Consider the following 18,525-nt stretch of genomic DNA (forward strand, 5'->3'; position numbering starts at 1 on the left):
TTGTATTTTGTAGGTCCATGCCTTGTGTGGATCCTCGGGCACTCCTATGTGTATTGGGGAGCGTTGCGGGCGGATGTTCGTCGCGACGGTCGGCAGCTTGGAGTGGCAGTGACGGAAGCCCGAATAAAGTGGCTTGGAATTCGGGGCATGACCTGGGGTAGAGTGCGCCCCGAGGTGGCTTATTATAGCCGCATGGATCGTGACCCGGATGTGTTGATTTTACATGTGGGAGGGAATGATTTGGGAGTGAGGTCGGCGAGAGAATTAAAAAGGGACATAAAGCTGGACCTGTTACATTTGTGGAGGGCGTTCCCGGGCATTGTTATTGTTTGGTCGGATATCATAGCTCGGACGCAGTGGCGTTTTGGTAGGTCGGTGGACCGTATTAACAGGGCTCGGAGCAAATTAAACCGGGCAATTGGCAAGTTTGTGGCGCGGAATGGTGGTTTGGTGGTGCGGCATAGAGAACTGGAGGAGTCCACTGAACAGTATCTAAGGCGAGATGGGGTCCATCTCACGGACGTGGGTTTAGTTTTGTGGATGTTGGGTTTGAAGGATGGTCTGGAGCAAGTGGTGGGGGTGTGGAGGGCCCGGGCCAAGTAAGGGTGTCACTTGGCCGGTCTGTGGCGGGGTGATAGGTCCGTCAGAGAGGTTGGGAGTACCGACAGTCGGTTTGTTGGTACGAAGTCGCTCAAGGGGAGTGGCTTCGGATTGGATGGGAACTTGTGGGCGGAGGTCTCGCAGGTTCTGGGTAGGGGTAATTAACGATGGAACGTTGTTACCCCTCACCTTGGGCCAGTTGGTCACGGCCGAGGTGGTCCTCTGGGCCGGTTGGAGGTTACAGCCAGGGGGTTAGGAATGATGGTTGGCCTCTCGGACGGATCTATCGGTGGTTTGGTTATAAGGGTATATATGTATAAGGTTATGTTTAACAATGGGGTGGCATGTTGAGCCACGAGTTTGGTATACATATATACGGTTAAATAAAGCTGAGGCCATTCGTGCAATAAAGTCGTGGTTATCGTCTTTATTTAAGTAAATATGGAACGGGGAAAGGGGGAGTTTTGGCATTGTAACCTGCTTATCGCTTATAGATGCATCAAGCCCATGGCCAATCTTACATTTTTATAATTTTGGAAGATATGAGAAATTGAAACCGGAATGTGTTTTAGTAAACTTCTGATCTCACCTGCACCAGGCTCTCTTCCAAATAATGATTGTGGCTTTGGTCCACACCCATGTACTCATAGATATGCCAGTTCCAAACATGGCAAAGAGGTTAATTTTCTCTACAAGCAGGCTGGGCCTGTTCTTGATTTCACAATCTGGAATTGGCTTGTTGGTCTGGGCAGCAATGGTCACATTAGCTTCACATCTGAAAAACCATATATAAACATGTGAAAGCGGCCTTAATGGATGTCATGTAAAATCAACTGTAGAGTGCTAAACTCCCAAACATTGTGAATTCACTAGCCAAATTTGATACTTACAGGACATATTCACGGAAGCTTCGTTCCCACTCAGCTTGATTGAAGAAGTCATAAAAATGACAGGTAAATGTGATGAGCACAAAGCCAAACGCCAGAAATCCAAATATTCCTGTATTAAAAGATGGGATATCGAAGTGCATGGATAATGTCAGGAAGTTCATTCCATAACAATAAGGGCTCATGCAGACAACCGTATTTTTGGTCCATTAAACATACGGATGACATGTTATTCAGTGAGGAATTACAGATGACAGATTTTTTTCACTGACTGATTCTGCATGTGAAATAATTGCCAGTATGGACAATTTTCCTTTGACGGTTGGATAGATGGTCCGTGAAAAAAAACAAAAAAAAATATCGGACCACATTCAGTTAACATTCGAGATTGGCCCGATTTTCACAGATTGACAAAATGGAGAAGTTAGAGAACCTCTTTTGTTTTTTTCTCTCTACGGAAGAGAAAAACTGATCAGACTCTGATAAAACTCTAATCAGGTTTTGATCAGAACTGACTGGGCTCAAACTCTGATCAGAGCTTGAGCAGAGTGTCACTTGCTGTGATCCGATTCTCTCGCATGAGTGATTCGGAGCACAGGTGAGGAGACGATGGAGAAACCTCGAATAGCCTTCGTCCATATTATCCTCTTGTGTGAGCGAGACTTAAAAACCTTATGATTTTCTATACAGAAAAAAAACTCTGCAATGAATTAACAGGGGCAACTTCATTCCATCCCTGCGCTTGTACTGAGGACATCATAAATCATTCACCTCTGGGACCTCCAAATCACAGTGACAAGGTAGGCGTGGGTATGGTGTTGGCACCCAATTAACATTGTTTTAGGCTTCACCCCCACGATGACCTTTTCTGTGTTTTTGATGTTTCAGAATTTCTGCAGCATTTCTGCACCTAAGTTACGTGCAGTTTTTTTCATGTGTTTTTGTCGCTTTTTAGTCTCTTGTTGGTATAGCATGTTTTAAATAAAGCTGCTTTGCTTTCGACACTCTCTGTTATTTGGGCTTCGACAAAACTTTATTGATTGAGTCGTGTGTATTACATGTGTTTTTAGTGTGTGTCCGCAGTGGAAATACACATGTATATTTTTTTACCTGCGGATTTTCCACCTCTAATGCAAGTCTATGAGAAAAATCTCCACATAAATCCCACAAGAGAAATAACATGATGTGGATTTGAAATGTGCACTGCAGATCAGTTTACGCTGAGTAAAAAAGAAGCACAGTGGACATAAGATTTATACAAATCCCATCCAATTTGTTGTAACTGTAAGGGTATATGCACATATAGCAGATTTTCTGCACACAAAACTGCATGTTTTGGCAGGAAAAACACAGCAGAAAATACCTTTTTTATCACATTTTTTATGATTTTTTTCCTTGTATTTTTTATGAGTTATTAGGTCATGGTGATTATGGGGTTCCTGCAGTGTACCCCAGCGATTGGTCGGGTCTCCAGCTGAGACCCTGCTCTCACTGCCAGGAGTGGTGCCTGTGCCGCTCCCGGTCATTTAACCCACTAAATGCTGCGATCACTTGTGATCACAGCATTCAAGAGTCAGGGAGAGGGATTGTTTACCTCTCCCTGGTGATCGGGTCCTTGTAATGCAATCACAAGGGCTCGATCGCTGCCATGGCAGCTCTGGGTTGTCACTATGACAACCCCAGGTTACTGAGCTACGGATCGCCTCACAGACCATGCTGGATGCATGGTGTGTGAGGTGACGTGTCAGTGCTGCGAGTGCAGTGTTGACAGATCTAATCCACTGCAGTGATCAAGCTCAAGCACTGCACTGGATAATATCAGGTGCAGGAAGAATTTACATGCTGCAGATTTTTTCTGCACCAAAATCTGCAAGGAAAAAAGAAGCAACATGTGCAGAGCAAGTCAGGATTCTCCTAGACTTTGCTGGCATACATTTTTCCATGCAGTATTGATTAAATTCTGCAAGAAAAACACAGCGTAAGCACACAGCTTACAATGCTGCGTTTTTGAAGTAATGAAAATACGGTGTCAAAAACTCACAAAAAACTCATGATGGGCTCATGGCCTAAAACTGAACTCACACGAGCTTATGGCATCCGATGCGACAGCATGAGTATAATGAGCAGGCCCGGACGTAACAGCAGAGTCAGAGACAGCAGCACTGGAGACAAGTAAGTATAATAATTCTTTATTTTTATGTGACCTGTGTTTTCTCCGGTATATGTCACACGGATCATATCAGTATGCGGTCTGTGTGACACCTGTGCTGCAAGCAGAAAATAGATATGTTGCCGTGTGGAGCACACGGACATGCGTGTGCTCCACACGGACACATGGTCAGTGTGAAAACATTGATGTGTGAACAAGCCCATTGATTTTAATGGGTCTATGTCTTCGGTACGTGTGAAAACGGATGTCCCATGTACTGGAGACATTGATGTGTGAAGGAGGCCTTAGCTTTAGTTAACGTAATGTAATCATCTGTTAGAACGGATCCAGCAGCAATCCATTGGCAAAAAGGTTGTGCAAACATAACTTTCTTGTCCGTTTTGGAAAAAAAATGATTTTTTTCAGGATCTGTTTTTTTTGTTTTTTTTTTTAACATGGGAGTCTAAGGAAACTGGATCCATTAACAAATTGCTATTTAGCCATCCATTTTTCTTGCATTTGTAAAGGATCCGTTTTTTTCTTAGTGGATCAGTTTCAAATGAAAGATAAATAGCGATCCGTTAATGGATCTGTTTTTCATAGAATTCAAATGTTAAAAAAACGGATGCTGCAAAAATCAGTTATTTCAAAATGGACAAGAAAGTTGGGTTTGCACCCCTGTTTTGCAAACGGATTGCTGCTGGATCATTACTGGACATGTGAAGTCAGCCTTAAGGCTGCTTTACACGCAGCGACATCGTTAGCGATGTCGCTCGTGAAAGCACCTGCCCCCGTCGTTTGTGTGTCACGGACAAATCGCTGCTCATGGCGCACAATATCGCTAGTACCCATCACACGAACTTACCTGCCTAACGACGTCGCTGTGGCCGGCGAACAAACTCTTTTCTAAGGGGGCGGTTTGTGCGGCGTCACAGTGACGTCACACGGCAGGCGTCAAATAGAAGCGGGGGGGTGGAGAGCAGCCGCAGGAAAGTGACGCCCACCTCGTTGCCGGAGGACACAGGTACGGTGTTGTTCGTCGTTCCTAGGGTGTCACACGTAGTGATGTGCGCTGCCTCAGGAACGACGAACAACCTGCGTCCAGCACCATCAACGATATTTGGGATTTGAACGACGTGTCAACGATCAACGATTAGGTGAGTATTTTTGATCGTTAGCGGTCGCTTGTACGTGTCACACGCAACGACGTCGCTAACGAGGCCGGATGTGCGTCACGAATTCCGTGACCCCCAATGACATCTCGTTAGCGATGTCGTTGCGTGTAACGGGGCCTTTAGTCTGCAGTAAGAGGCTTATAATAACACATACTCTCTGCTAACATCACACCCCTACAAGAAAGTTTACTGTAACAGACCTTAGATTAATTGAATTTAAATGGAAAAGCATTACCTAGCCGCAACATGGTTTCATTGATTTTACTGGCCGCTTTCTCACTAAGTAGTCCAGGGTGATTACTCTTAATGGAAAACAGTGTCATCACACCTGTAAGAGAATGTATGTCCAGTAAACAGAAAATCTCCATTATCAGACGGATATCTCTACACAGTGTATTAAGAGACAGCTATAAGTCTTATCAGCCTGGATCATATGTCATCTGGGAGGTTTATAGTTTATGCTCTGTCCATCTGCAAAGCATTTCTATCAAAAATCAGCAGAAAATATAAGTCCTTGAGTTATTAAAGCCAAATAACAATTGTTTAGTTCTTATTGTTTATTCATTATTAGTTTTCTTTCTTCACGTGTTGTATTTAATTTATTCTTACCTCGGATAAGGAAGTAACCTCCGACAATCAGGACAACCCCAATTGGAGCCAAGACAAAGCCGGCTCTATATCTATAGTTTTTGTATCCCACAAAGCAAATACCGCTCACAGAGTCACCGTCCACCTGTTAAAGGCACAAACACAATATCCCATGTGTCCTTTTCAGATATTTTATGACTTAATTCGAACATTTTGTTCCTATAGTACATAAAGATATAAATACAGCATTAAAACAGAAAAAAGCACTAAAAAGTCAGATCTCCATAAATGCGACACGGTACGGTAGTAGGCAAAGCAATATGACATACACCGAAACATAAAGTGTTATAGTTTGTAAAGATGGAAACAATATCTGTGAGCTTATATATAAATATATATAATATCTTATGTGGGACACATGGAATATAGATCCTTTGTGCAGCCATGTTGATGAGGCCTAAAACCGTGTGTGGGTTTGGGAGTTATGGCTCTAAAGTGCCACTTTGTGGTCATGGTGGGGGACACATTGAGGCTTAAGAAAGCTAGTGCAGCAAACGGGGAAGGAGTTTGTAATCTGAATAAATTGTATTATTTGTTTTCACTACATTTTTTCTGGTTGTTAAATACGATGGAGAATGCATTTCCTTAAAATTTTAGTCTCACGCGTTGTGAAATAGAATAGTGAAATAGATAGATTACTGGTCCGCAAAAATTACAACACCCAAAAGCACTGTACGGGGCTCTTCACACATTCGGGTTATTTTTTGCAGCTAAAAAACAGAAACGACTGTGTTCGATCCGAGTCACTGATCAAACTTTCCCATTCAAATCGATGACTCACTAAAAATACGGCCAATACACAGATGCTTTCTGTGTGTCAGCCAAGTAAGCGCTGTTTATTACTGCATACTGGCTAGGAGATGCTCGGAAATGTAGTTATGTATGTTATTCTTAAGCTTTTCATGAGTTTTTGTTGTAGAATTTATTTGGGTTCTTTCATGGCATTTTTGTGTTTTTTTTACATGCTTTTTTTATGCTGCCATTTTTGTCTCTTTTTGCTGTGTCATGCTTTAAATAAAGCTGCTTTGTTTTTGATGCTTCCTGGTATTTGGCTTTGACAAGCCTTTATTGATACACTTAGGTGCAGTTTACATGCCCTTTTTATGTGTTTCTGCTGCGGAAAAACGCATGTGTTTTTTACCTATGTGTTTAGACAAGTCTATAGGCAAAATCTGCACAGAAAACTCAGCGCACCCACAAGAGAGATTGATGCGGATTTGCAAAATGAACCGCAGATCAGTTTATGCGGAATAGAAAAAAAAAACACCGCTCCAGTGTTTCTTTTTATTGCTCTGCCAGAGTGGTGCTTGAAATCTAAGTCCCCTGGCCCCTATCTTATACTCACCCTTCGACGGCTTCATCTTCTATTGACGCCTCTCTGGTCAGTCTGCAGCGATTTGTGACCTGCCGGCAGCTCCAGCTTTACACAGTAGCGATATCGGTACCGATATCGCTAGCACGTGTACCCGCCCCCATCGTTTGTGCGACACGGGCATATCGCTGCCCGCCGCGCACAAAATCGCGCTCCCCTGTCACACGGCTTACCTGCCCTGCGACGTCGCTCTGGCCGGCGATCCGCCTCCTTTCTAAGGGGGCTGGTCGTTCGGTGTCACAGCGACGTCACATGGCAGGCGTCCAATAGAAGCGGAGGGGCGGAGATGAGCGGGACGTAACATTCCGCCCACCTCCTTCCTTCCGCAATGGCAGTGGAGGCAAGTAAGATGTTCCTCGCTCCTGCGGTGTCACACACAGCGATGTGTGCTGCCGCAGGAACGAGGAACAACATCGCTAATGAGAGGTAAACGATTTTTTGTTTTAGGACGAACTCTCCGCGGCAAACGATTTAGGCCGCTTTTGCGATCGTTTTAGGTCGCACATAAGTGTCACACACTGCGATATCGTTAATGACGCCAGATGTGCGTCACTAATGACGTGACCCCCGACGATAAAACATTAACGATATCGTAGTGTGTAAAGCCCCCTTTTCTTGGAGCGTGACAGAGGTCACAACTTAATACAAGTCTATAAGAGCCTCGTTCTGGCTTACATGAGAGCTTGTGATGTAATTTCTGACTTCCAGACAAAAGATGGCACCATGAGACCATCATGGCACCAAAAAAATCATGAAAACGCTGGAGGGCGAGCATGAGACGTGAGCATGGGCCTTAGGGTGCTTTCACACTATGTTCCTCACACTGTTCAGTGGCTTCCGACCGAGCTCCCTGAATAGGCCACTGAATATTAGTGCAGACGGAGTCACTGTGTGCTCTGTCGTGCACCATTTTCGGGGGTGTACGCTAACTTGAGGTGGCTACCCAGACCCAATCTACTACGTCTGGGTGTCCGCCTCCAGTAAGCGATACCCCCAAAAATGGTGCACGACAGAGCACACGGTGATTCCCTCTGCACCATTATAGTCAGGGGCCTCATCGGCTCATACGTCCGAATGCCGTTTTGCTGAGGGTTCAACTGGAAACCCAGATGCGACCACTGAATGTGGAGACGAACGCAGTGTGAAAGCAGCCTTACATTTAAAGTGCCAGTCCGGTGTTAAAAAAAACCTCAACAAAAGAACATCCACCTGAGGATCGGCACACCTGCAGTCAGCCAATGAAAATGTTTCGACTAAGTGGGTGAGTTCTTGGTCACCTTGGCTGTCAAACGACCCTCACAGGGCTGCAGGGATCCATCATGCACAGAAGGGAGACGGCTATTTTTACCGGGTCAGTTGTGAACAACCAATTACTAATTATTTAGATTGTCTTCTTACCTGAGCTACAGCTAGAATAGCCACAGTCAGCACAAAGGGAATGGACCAAGTGATCAAATGGAAGTAGGAGGTCCTGCCGGAGAGGGGCTGATGAGTGGTACCCAGGGCTTTGAAAGACGTATGCCAAGCATATGTCAACATGACAAACCAGATCACCCCTGACATCATGGAGTAGTAGACAATGACAAATATAATCACACAAGACAGAGTTTCATTTGATCTGAAAAAAAAAAATGCAAAAAGGACAAAGTGCATGAGATCCTATCACATAACATCTGGAATAAAATCAACACTCATTTCTGATACATAATCTGTACCTAAAAGGGGAGCTCCTTGAAGACCTACACATATCTACCTCATGAACCTTAAAACACTGGAACATGCAGAGAGGCATGGACCAACCCCCCTCTCCTCTCCTTCTCACCTATCCCTCAGTTGTTTTTTTAATTTTCTTTTCCTCCTTTTAGTAGTTTGCTTTTTTTTATCTATTTATACAGTATTTTCAAAAATAGCATTTACAAATATTAATGAATAGTCTTATATTGTCTATGCCTTGGGTTCCAGCAGTGGAGCCCCAAGTGATTAAAGAATTATCACCTATATTTTTAGATCAGGAGAAAAGAAAAGGTATAAATCTTTCCATGATATATTTTCTATGATTATATTCTACTCCTAGTTTTGATTTACAATATTTCGTATAAAACACTGATCAACAATTGAAATACTTCCTATTGATGGCCTATACTTAGGGGTACTTTGCACACTACGACATCGCAAGCCGATGCTTGCGATGCCGAGCGCGATAGTTCCCGCCCCCGTCGCAGCTGCGATATTTTGTGATAGCTGCCGTAGCGAACATTATTGCTACGGCAGCTTCACATGCACTTACCTGCCCTGCGACATCGCTCTGGCCGGCGAACTGCCTCCTTCTTAAGGGGGCGGGTCGTGCGGCGTCACAGCGACGTCACACGGCAGGCGGCCAATAGAAGCAGGGGGTCGTAGATGAGCGGGACGTAAACATCCCGCCCACCTTCTTCCTTCCTCATTGCAGCCGGGACGCAGGTAGGGCAATGTTCCTCACTCCTGCGGTTTCATACACAGTGATGTGTGCTGCCGCAGGAACGAGGAACAACATCGTAACATCGGTCCTTCCTAAATTATGGAAATGACCGACGCTACACCGATCATACGATTTTGATGCTTTTGCGCTCGTTAATCGTAGTAAAAAGGATTCACATGCTCCGATGACGACAGTGACGCCGGATGTGCATCACTTTCGATTTGACCCCACCGACATCGCAGCTGTGATTTCGTAGTGTGCAAAGTACCCCTTAGAATAGGTCATCAATTTCAGAGTTGTGGGGGTGCGAGACCTAACACCCACACCGATCAGCTGTTCTCGGTGCCAGTTGCAGAGCAGCAGAACATAGATCCGTCAACTGTATAATGGCCAGAGAGGGGTACTGCCAATTTACCCCTATTCATACGAATGGGGGGGATGTGCAGTCATCGTCGGCTGCCATTATGCTGTCAACAGAGCTTTGCTGTTAGGCTCTGCAACTGATCCCACACAGCCGCCAGCACCCAGAACAGCAGATCAGTGGGTTCCAGGTGTCGCACACCCACCCATTTGATATTGATGAGTATAGGCCAACAATATAGAATACTGGACAACTCTTAAGGCTGCTTTACATGCTTCAATTTCTCATGCGATCGCACCCGCCCCCATCGTTTGTGCGATATGGGCAATTTGTTGCCCGTGTCGCACAAAGTCGTAAACCCCCGTCACACGTACTTACCTTCCAAATGACCTCGGTGTGGGCAGCGAACATCCTCTTCCTGAAGGAGGAGGGACGTTCGGCGTCACCGCGACGTCACACAGCGGCCGGCCAATAGTAGCGGAGATGAGCGGGACGTAAACATCCCGCCCACCTGCTTCCTTCCGCATTGCCAGCGGGACGCAGGTAAGCTGCAGTTCATCGTTCCCGGGGTGTCACACGGAGCGATGTGTGCTGCCCCGGGAACGATGAACAACCGGCACGCAGAAGGACGTGCGATTTTTAGAAAATGAGCGACGTGTCAACGAGCAACGATAAGGTGAGTATTTTTGCTCGTTAACAGACGCTCGTAGCTGTCACACACTACGATATGTCAAACGATGCCGGATGTGCGTCACTTACGACGTGACTCCGCCGACATATCGCCCGATATATCGTAGCGTGTAAAGCCCGCTTTAATCAAGTTACCATTTATCCTTTCCAAATTGAAGTATATCGAGTTAAAAAGTTGATAATAAGAAAACCAGAATTAGTCTTACGTGGGTTCTCCAAGTCTCATGGTGCCATCTCCACGGCAAACTATTTCATTCCGGGCACCATCCATGAATTGTGCTAGCCACCCAATACTGCCCATGAAGAAGCAGGCATTTACATAAAATAGGATAACGGCAGGGTATCTGTTGGAATTTTTCCAATCTGAAAGAAATGTAGCCTGCCAAAAAAGAGAAATAAATTAGGAATATTGTTGTCAATAATAATTACTGCAAAAACATGGTGATCTGCATGAGGGATCACTCAGACTAGTGTATAGCGACACTATACTAGTGTAGAGCGCGGATCAAACTCTGATGCCAGCGTAATCTGAGTGTCATTTACTGTGCTCTGATTCTCTCACATGTGAAAATCAGATCACAGAAGCGGAGAAGATGGATAGCTTAATCCCTTCACCATCTTGCGGTTTTACGTTTTTTTGCTCTTTCGTCTTTTCCTCCTTTTCTTCCAAGAGCTAAAACCTTTTTTTATTTTTCTGTCCACATAGCCATATCAGGGCTTGTTTTTTTTTTGCAGGACGAGCTGTATTTTTGACTGGCACCATTCATTTTACCATATCTTGTACTGGAAAATGGGTAAAAAATTTAAGGGCGTGAAATTGCTAAAAAATTGCAATTCCACAATTGTTTTTTGGGTTCTTTACTTACAATGTGCCCTGGTAAACCTGGCAATATGATTCCCAAGGTCAGTATGAGTACGTAGATACCAAACATGTATGATATATATATATATTATAGTGAAGAAGAAACTCTGAAGTTTGTAAGAAGATAAGTTGCTTTTGGTGCCATTTTCTAAGAACCGTAACATTTTTATTCTGCGCGATCTGGGGCTAAGCGATGGCTTAATCTTTGTGCCATGAGCGGATGTTTTTACTTGTACCATTTTTGGGTAGATACAATAAGAGGCAATCAAAACATTTTATTTTATTGCAATGTTTCAGTGGCCAAAAAAACTTAATTTTACTGTTTAATTTTTTTTTTCATTACACTATTTACTGATCAGATTTAGTTTACATTTGATAGATCGGAAATTTCTGAAGGCAGCCATACAAGATGTGTCTTTTTAGGTTTTTTTTATAGTTTTATATTCAGTGGGGCAAAAGGGGGATGATTTGAACTTGTGTGTTTGGGTTTTTTTTTTACTTTTTTCATATTTTTAAAAACTTTTTTTTTTACTTTTTATTGCATTTATTAGTCTCCTCAGGGGTCTTGAAGCTACGATAGTCCGATCGCTTCTGCTATACAGAGCAGAGAATCAGCACTTCTCTATATAGTAAAAAATTATGATCTCCTATGAATGCCGGCTCACAGCTGGTATTCACAGGAAGAGCGTCATGAGAGACATAGCCAGGGATCAGCTGATGAACCTATCATGACAACACATTGCTGCCACGTGATGACCTCACAGGAGCGCCGATGGGAGTGGGGAATGGCACGATTCCCACTGGAGCGTGTTAAATCTTGCTGTCAGAGATTGACAGGGGGCTTTAACTGATTAAAAGCCATGGGCGGATTTGGGATCCACCTGTGGCTGTTAGAGGAGGCTCATTTCGGCTGATCAGATCAGCCAACATGTGCAGTGAAAGATGCGGGCTCAGTGTACGGGCCCACATCAAAGCAAGGGACATGACCTTGGATGTACTGGTAAAGGGCTTAATTTCTCCATCTTCTCCCTTGTTTGTGTCGGCATATATTGAACTGCACTCGGATGGCATGTAAATTCAGTTCAATGTTATGCACGCACCTATAGCTTTGAATGGGTGTGCACAGTCCGCTATACCAGGGGTGCATAGCAGTAACTTTTGATGGCCCAAAGGCTGGCGACTATTTAAATGAAACTAATATGCGCACGACTCTGGCGGCGGGCCTCATTTTATGCAGCATGGGGGCCCATCCAGGACCCGAGGCCCTCCGGGGCATCCACTGCTGTCATGCCAGGCTGCTCAGACCCTGCTTATGATGGGCCCCCCTCCCTTCTGGGCCACAGTGCAGCTGCACCGGCTATATGTCCGCCACTGCGCTATATGCTGCCAATCGCAGCATGCAGTGATTTTTATTTTTTATGCTGACTCTACAAGACAAAAAAAAACGCTAGTCAACACTGCCCCATAGTATAAAACTGGAGCGATGAAGCATCGGATAGTAGTTGTCCAAGTTATACTCTAGCTATACGTTACTGTGAGTGAACCCTTATAGTCAGAAACAAGACCCTTCCTATCTGCAGCTTTATTGCTGATCTAGCTTGGTACAGTAGAAGTTTGACTCTGTCGGTCCAAGTCTTGGGGCAATAATATGAATGCAGCCATGTTAGAGCCACATTACGCTGGCTTTAGTGGGTATTAAAAAAGAAGCAGTGTGTTCTGCTGACTACCAGCTTACCAGAGTAAAAAATGTGAAAAATATAGTGACGGAGCTGAATACGGCAATGTAGACGTGCATCTCCCGATGCTCCTTCTGAGTAAACAGAGGGTTCTCACACTGGATACCACAGCCTTCCACATCCTCGTACCAACTCTTAGGATTGTCTGTGCGGACCAGTGGGGCCTCACAGCGACCTGAGCTGTTGAACTTGATGTTTTGCACCTCATTCTGGAAGAAAAGAGCAAAGTCATTAAAACCAAGCAGATACACATATACTGTGAACACAATTATAAAGGCAATTTTAACTTTTGATGATTTTATTAGTAAACAACTACTGTGTTGTCAGTCAATTCAAAAAGTTAATAAACCGTAAACCTGAAGATTTTAGAAAGTAAAAGTGAGGTTTCATCTTTCTTATTAGAATATATGTATGTGTGCAAAATTATTGGGCAACCACAGTTGTGCTCAAAAGTTTACATACCCCGGCAGATTTTTTGCTTTCTTAGCCTTTTTTCAAGGAATATGAATGATAACACAAAATCTTTTTTTTCACTCATGGTTAGTGGTTGGGTGAAGCCATTTATTGTCAAACTACTGTGTTTTCTCTTTTTAAATCATAATGACAACCAAAAACATCCAAATGACCCTGACCAAATGTTCACATACCCCAGTTCTTAATACCATGCATTGCCCCCTCAAAAATCAATGACAGCTTGAAATCTTTTGTGGTAGTTGTGGAAGAGGCTCCTTATTTTCTCAGATGGTAAAGCTGCCCATTCTTTTTGGAAAAAAGCCTCCAATTCCTGTAAATTCCTGGGCTTTCTTGCATGAACTTCGCGCTTGAGTTCTCCCTAGAATGGCTCAATGATATTGAGGTCAGTAGACTGAGATGGCCACTCCAGAACCTTCACTTTGTTCTGCTGTAGCCAATTGACAGGTCCACTTGGCCTTGCATTTTGGATTGTTGTCATGTTGGAACGTCCAAGTACATCCCATGCACAACTTCCGGGCTGATGAGTGGAAATTTGACTCCAGTATTTGCTGATAACGTGCTGCATTCATCTTTCCTTCAACTTTGACCAAGTTTCTTGTGCCTTTGTAGCTCAAATATCCCACATGATCAGCGATTCACCTCCATGCTGTACAGTAGGAATGGTGTTCTTTTCATCATAAGCCTTGTGGACACCTATCCAAATGTAACGTTTATGGTTGTGGCCAAAAAGTTCGATTTTGGTTTCAGCACTCCAAATGAACTTGTTCCAGAAGTTCAGAGGCTTGTCTCTGTGGTGTTTGGTGTATTGTAGGAGAGATACTTTGTGGCATTTGTGCAGTAATGGCTTTCTTATGATGATTCGACAATGCAGCTCATTTTTCTTCAAGTGCCTCCTTATTGTGCACCATGAAACAGTCACAGCGTTAGTTTTCAGTGAGTCCTGTATTTCAGCTGATGTTATTTGTGGGTTTTTCTTTGCATCCCAAACTATTTTCCTTGCAGTTGTGGCCGAACGTTTTGTTGGTCTACCTGATCGTGGTTTGTTTTTTACAGAGCCCTGATTTTCCATTTATAAATCACTGTTTGAACACTGCTGACTGGCATTATCAATTCCTTGGATATCTTTTTGTATCCCTTTTCTTATTTTATACACTTCAACTATCTTTACCCGTACATCCCTTTATAATGACTCCCAATCCAGAAATGTCAATGGCTGGATGAAAGATGCAAGAGTCTGTCTAGATCCCAGAAACTCACTTAGCTTTTATGCACACACTGATTACAAGCAAAAAGGTCACAGGTGAGGATGTTACCTTTATTAGCCATTAAACCCATTTGTGTCAACTTCTATGCATGTGATCAGGCCAAAATCACCAGGGTATGTGAACTTTTGATCAGGGTCACTTGGATGATTTTGATTGTCATTATGATTTATAAAGAGAAAACACAGTAGTTTGACAATAAATGACTTCACCCAACCTCAACAGTGAGTGTAAAATAGTTTTTGTGTCATTCATATTCTCTGAAAAAAGGCCAAGAAAACAAAAAATCTGCCGGGGTATGTAAACTTTTTGAGCACAACTGTATAGTGTGCAGAATTATTATGCATCTAAATGAAAAATGTTAACTTTCCCACCTCAATTGTTTATTTTCATCTGTTAAAGTGAGAATTATAACCAACTAATAAAAAAACTCTAAATGTAGAAAAATACATTTCTGACATTTAAAAAATAACCTTCTTTTCCTTTGCAGTTTGTGCTTTATTAAAATTTCTTTCCTTCAATAAAAGATTTGTGGGAATAGACATACCATACATTTAAACAGCTTATAAGTATATGCTTACCGGACAACCCTCAGGGAATCGATCTGTGAAGCACTTTAGAAAATCAGGCCAGCCCCTCTCACGCTCCACAATAGCGCAAGGTCCACGAGTAGCGAGACATAGACCTTGACTTGGCAGCTCCACTTTGCCCGCCTCGCACTTCGGCATGTACACAGCACATAGCAGGGGTTGTATCGCCTCCCAGCAGCGAGGAGCATTCCGTAACCCTGTATACAATTAATATATATTTAGAGATCGCTCTGTACCACCAAAGAATTACATATACTTTTCATACACGGACATTTTACTCACTTCACGTCCCAAACTGAGGTACTCATCAAACAAAAAGCTCTAAAAAAGTTCTGTAGAGCTGTAGATAGTAATGTATATAAGGATACTGGTTGTGTGATATGGAAAAAATATAAAAGATTTGCTAAAAAAAACATTAAAGGACTAAATATCTTCATTCAGTGGTGATTTGATTCCAGACACATTGGGCCTAATTCATCCAGAGGTTTTTAACAGAATTTTTGCATAAAAAACATTAAAATGGTTCATAAAAAATTTGTGCAACACAGAGTTGTGCGAAAATGTGTTAAGTGGTGTAACTACAGTCATGGCCAAAAGTTTTGAGAATGCTACAAATATTAAATTTTACAAACTCTACTGCTTAAGTTTTTCTAATGGCAATTTGCATATACTCCAGAATGTCATAAAGAGTGATCAGCTTAACAGCAATTACTTGCAAAGTCAATATTGGCTAAGAAAATTAACTTTAACCCCCAAAACACATTTCAACATCATTGCATTCCTGCCTTAAAAAGAGCAGCTAACATTGTTTTAGTGATTGTTCCATTAACACAGGTGTGGGTGTTGATGAGGACAGGGCTGGCGATCAATCAGTCATGATTAAGTAAAAATGACACCACTGGACACTTTAAAAAGGAGGCTGGTGCTTGGTATCATTGTTTCTCTTCAGTTAACCATGGTTATCTCTAAAGAAACACGTGCAGCCATCATTGCTCTGCACAAAAATGGCCTAACAGGGAAGAGTATCGCAGCTACAAAGATTGCACCTCAGTCAACAATCTATCGCATCATCAAGAACTTCAAGGAGAGAGCTTCCATTGTTGCCAAAAAGGCTCCAGGGCGCCCAAGAAGGACCAGCAAACGCCAGGACCGTATCTTAAAACTGTTTCAGCTTTGGGATCGGACTACCAGCAGTGCCGAGCTAGCTCAGCAATGGCAGCAGGCTGGTGTGAGTGCTTCTCACGCACTGTGAGGCGGAGACTGCTTGAGCAAGGCCTGCTTTCAAGGAGGGCAGCAAAGAAGCCACTTCTCTCCAGAACAAACATCAGGGACCGACTGATATTCTGCAAAAGGTATAGGGAGTAGACTGCTGAGGACTGGGGTAAAGTCATTTTCTCAGATGAATCCCCTTTTCGATTGTTTGGGACATCTGGAAAACAGCTTATTAGGAGAAGAAGAGGTGAGCGCTACCACCAGTCTTGTCTCATGCCAACTGTTAAGCATCCTGAAACGATTCATGTGTGGGGTTGCTTCTCAGCCAAGGGAATCGGCTCACTCACAGTCTTGCCTAAAAACACAGCCATGAATAAAGAATGGTACCAGAATGTCCTCCAAGAGCAACTTCTCCCAACTGTCCAAGAGCAGTTTGGCGCCCAACAATGCCTTTTCCAGCATGATGGAGCACCTTGCCATAAAGCAAAGGTGATCACTAAATGGCTCATGGAACAAAACATAGAGATTTTGGGTCCATGGCCTGGAAACGCCCCAGATCTTAATCTCATTGAGAACTTGTGTGCAATCATCAAGAGACGAGTGGACAAACAAAAACCAACAAATTCTGGCAAAATGCAAGCATTGCTTATGCAAGAATGGACAGCTATCAGTCAGGATTGGTCCAGAAGTTCATTGAGAGAACGCCAGGGAGAATTGCAGAGGTCCTGAAGAAGAAGGGTCAACACTGCAAATATTGACTTGCTGCATTAACTCATTCTAACTGTCAATATAACCTTTTGGTACTCATAATATGATTGCAATTATATTTCTGTATGTGATGTAAACATCAGGCAAACACAATTAAAAACCAGAGGGCAACAGATCATGTGAAAATATAATTTTAGTGTCATTCTCAAAACTTTTGGCCATGACTGTAGTAAGAAATGTACTCTGGCGGAAGAGTACACCAATTGAAAGATGCGCCTAATTCATTAAATGTTCACCACTTAATGGATTACCATAGTCGCATCTTACTCCAGCAGTGACTTCACTAAGGCCCCCTTCACATGTCAGTGTTTCCAATACGTATGGCACTGTTTTTTTTCAAGCATACCACACGTACCCATTATAATCTATATGGTGACCTTTACATGTTCATGTATTCACACGGACAGTGTGTTTGTGTAATCTCTATGTGTGTCCGTTTTTCACTGGCGGCACCGATGACGATGGTCAATAGAAGTCTATGGGTCCATGAAAAAGAAGAGCAGCACACGGATGATATCCGTGTGACAATCGTGTGTTGTCCATGTGATGTGTACCAGAATAAAATACATTCAAGAAATTAATCATTTTTATGTGTTAAAAAAGTGCAAAGATGATAGATAGACAGATAAACATAGCTAGATAGATAATAGAATTATAATATAGATAAGTAATAGAAATCTAGCTATAGTGTACAGCTTTCTATTTAAGCAAATACCACCTGCAGGCTGGTATTTTTAGACTGGGATGGGACCAGTAACCATGGACCTCCCCAGCATGATAATATTAGCCCGTAGCTGTCTGCTGTACCTTTGCTGGTTATCAATAATAGGGGACCCCACATCGCTTTTTTCATTTAATTAATTATTTGGTTAATAGCTGTACAATCTACCTTTCTATCTATCTATACATCTTTATACATCCTCAACACATAAAATCCATTAATTTCCATGTCATGCGTTTTTTTTCCAGTACATATCACACAAATGTTACACAGACGGAACACAGTTATGCATGGATGGCACACGGATGGTCAAAATGGAAAGTGCTACACATGCGCTTTTTTAAATCCACGTGTGAAGTGGGCCTAAGATTGATATGCATGATGGGCCCTAAATGCCTCAAAATTCTAACCTGATTTGTGCCACATTTAATTAGTGGCACATGCGTTGCAACACGTTTAATGTGTTTTAGACATGTTTTTCGACATGCTCGGTAATGGGTGTGGACTGTCTTAAAAAGGTTTAGTAGAGCAAGAACAGATCATGTGCCAGAAGTCAGCAT

General features: G+C 43.0%; 1 protein-coding gene across 1 annotated transcript in view; it reads right to left on the minus strand.

Moving 5' to 3' along the window:
* SMO (smoothened, frizzled class receptor) overlaps positions 1-18,525 on the minus strand; it is a 56,323-nt gene that overhangs the window by 20,134 nt on the left and 17,664 nt on the right. Inside the window, exons 2-9 of the mRNA XM_075345370.1 lie at positions 15,256-15,461; positions 12,938-13,147; positions 10,547-10,719; positions 8,230-8,449; positions 5,421-5,544; positions 5,047-5,139; positions 1,491-1,599; positions 1,190-1,375 (exon numbers count right to left, since the gene is read on the minus strand). Coding sequence (XP_075201485.1) covers positions 1,190-1,375; positions 1,491-1,599; positions 5,047-5,139; positions 5,421-5,544; positions 8,230-8,449; positions 10,547-10,719; positions 12,938-13,147; positions 15,256-15,461 — 1,321 coding nt within the window. The remainder of the gene's footprint in view (positions 1-1,189; positions 1,376-1,490; positions 1,600-5,046; positions 5,140-5,420; positions 5,545-8,229; positions 8,450-10,546; positions 10,720-12,937; positions 13,148-15,255; positions 15,462-18,525) is intronic.

The sequence above is a fragment of the Anomaloglossus baeobatrachus genome, chromosome 4 (assembly GCF_048569485.1).
Source record: "Anomaloglossus baeobatrachus isolate aAnoBae1 chromosome 4, aAnoBae1.hap1, whole genome shotgun sequence".
NCBI lineage: Eukaryota > Metazoa > Chordata > Amphibia > Anura > Aromobatidae > Anomaloglossus > Anomaloglossus baeobatrachus.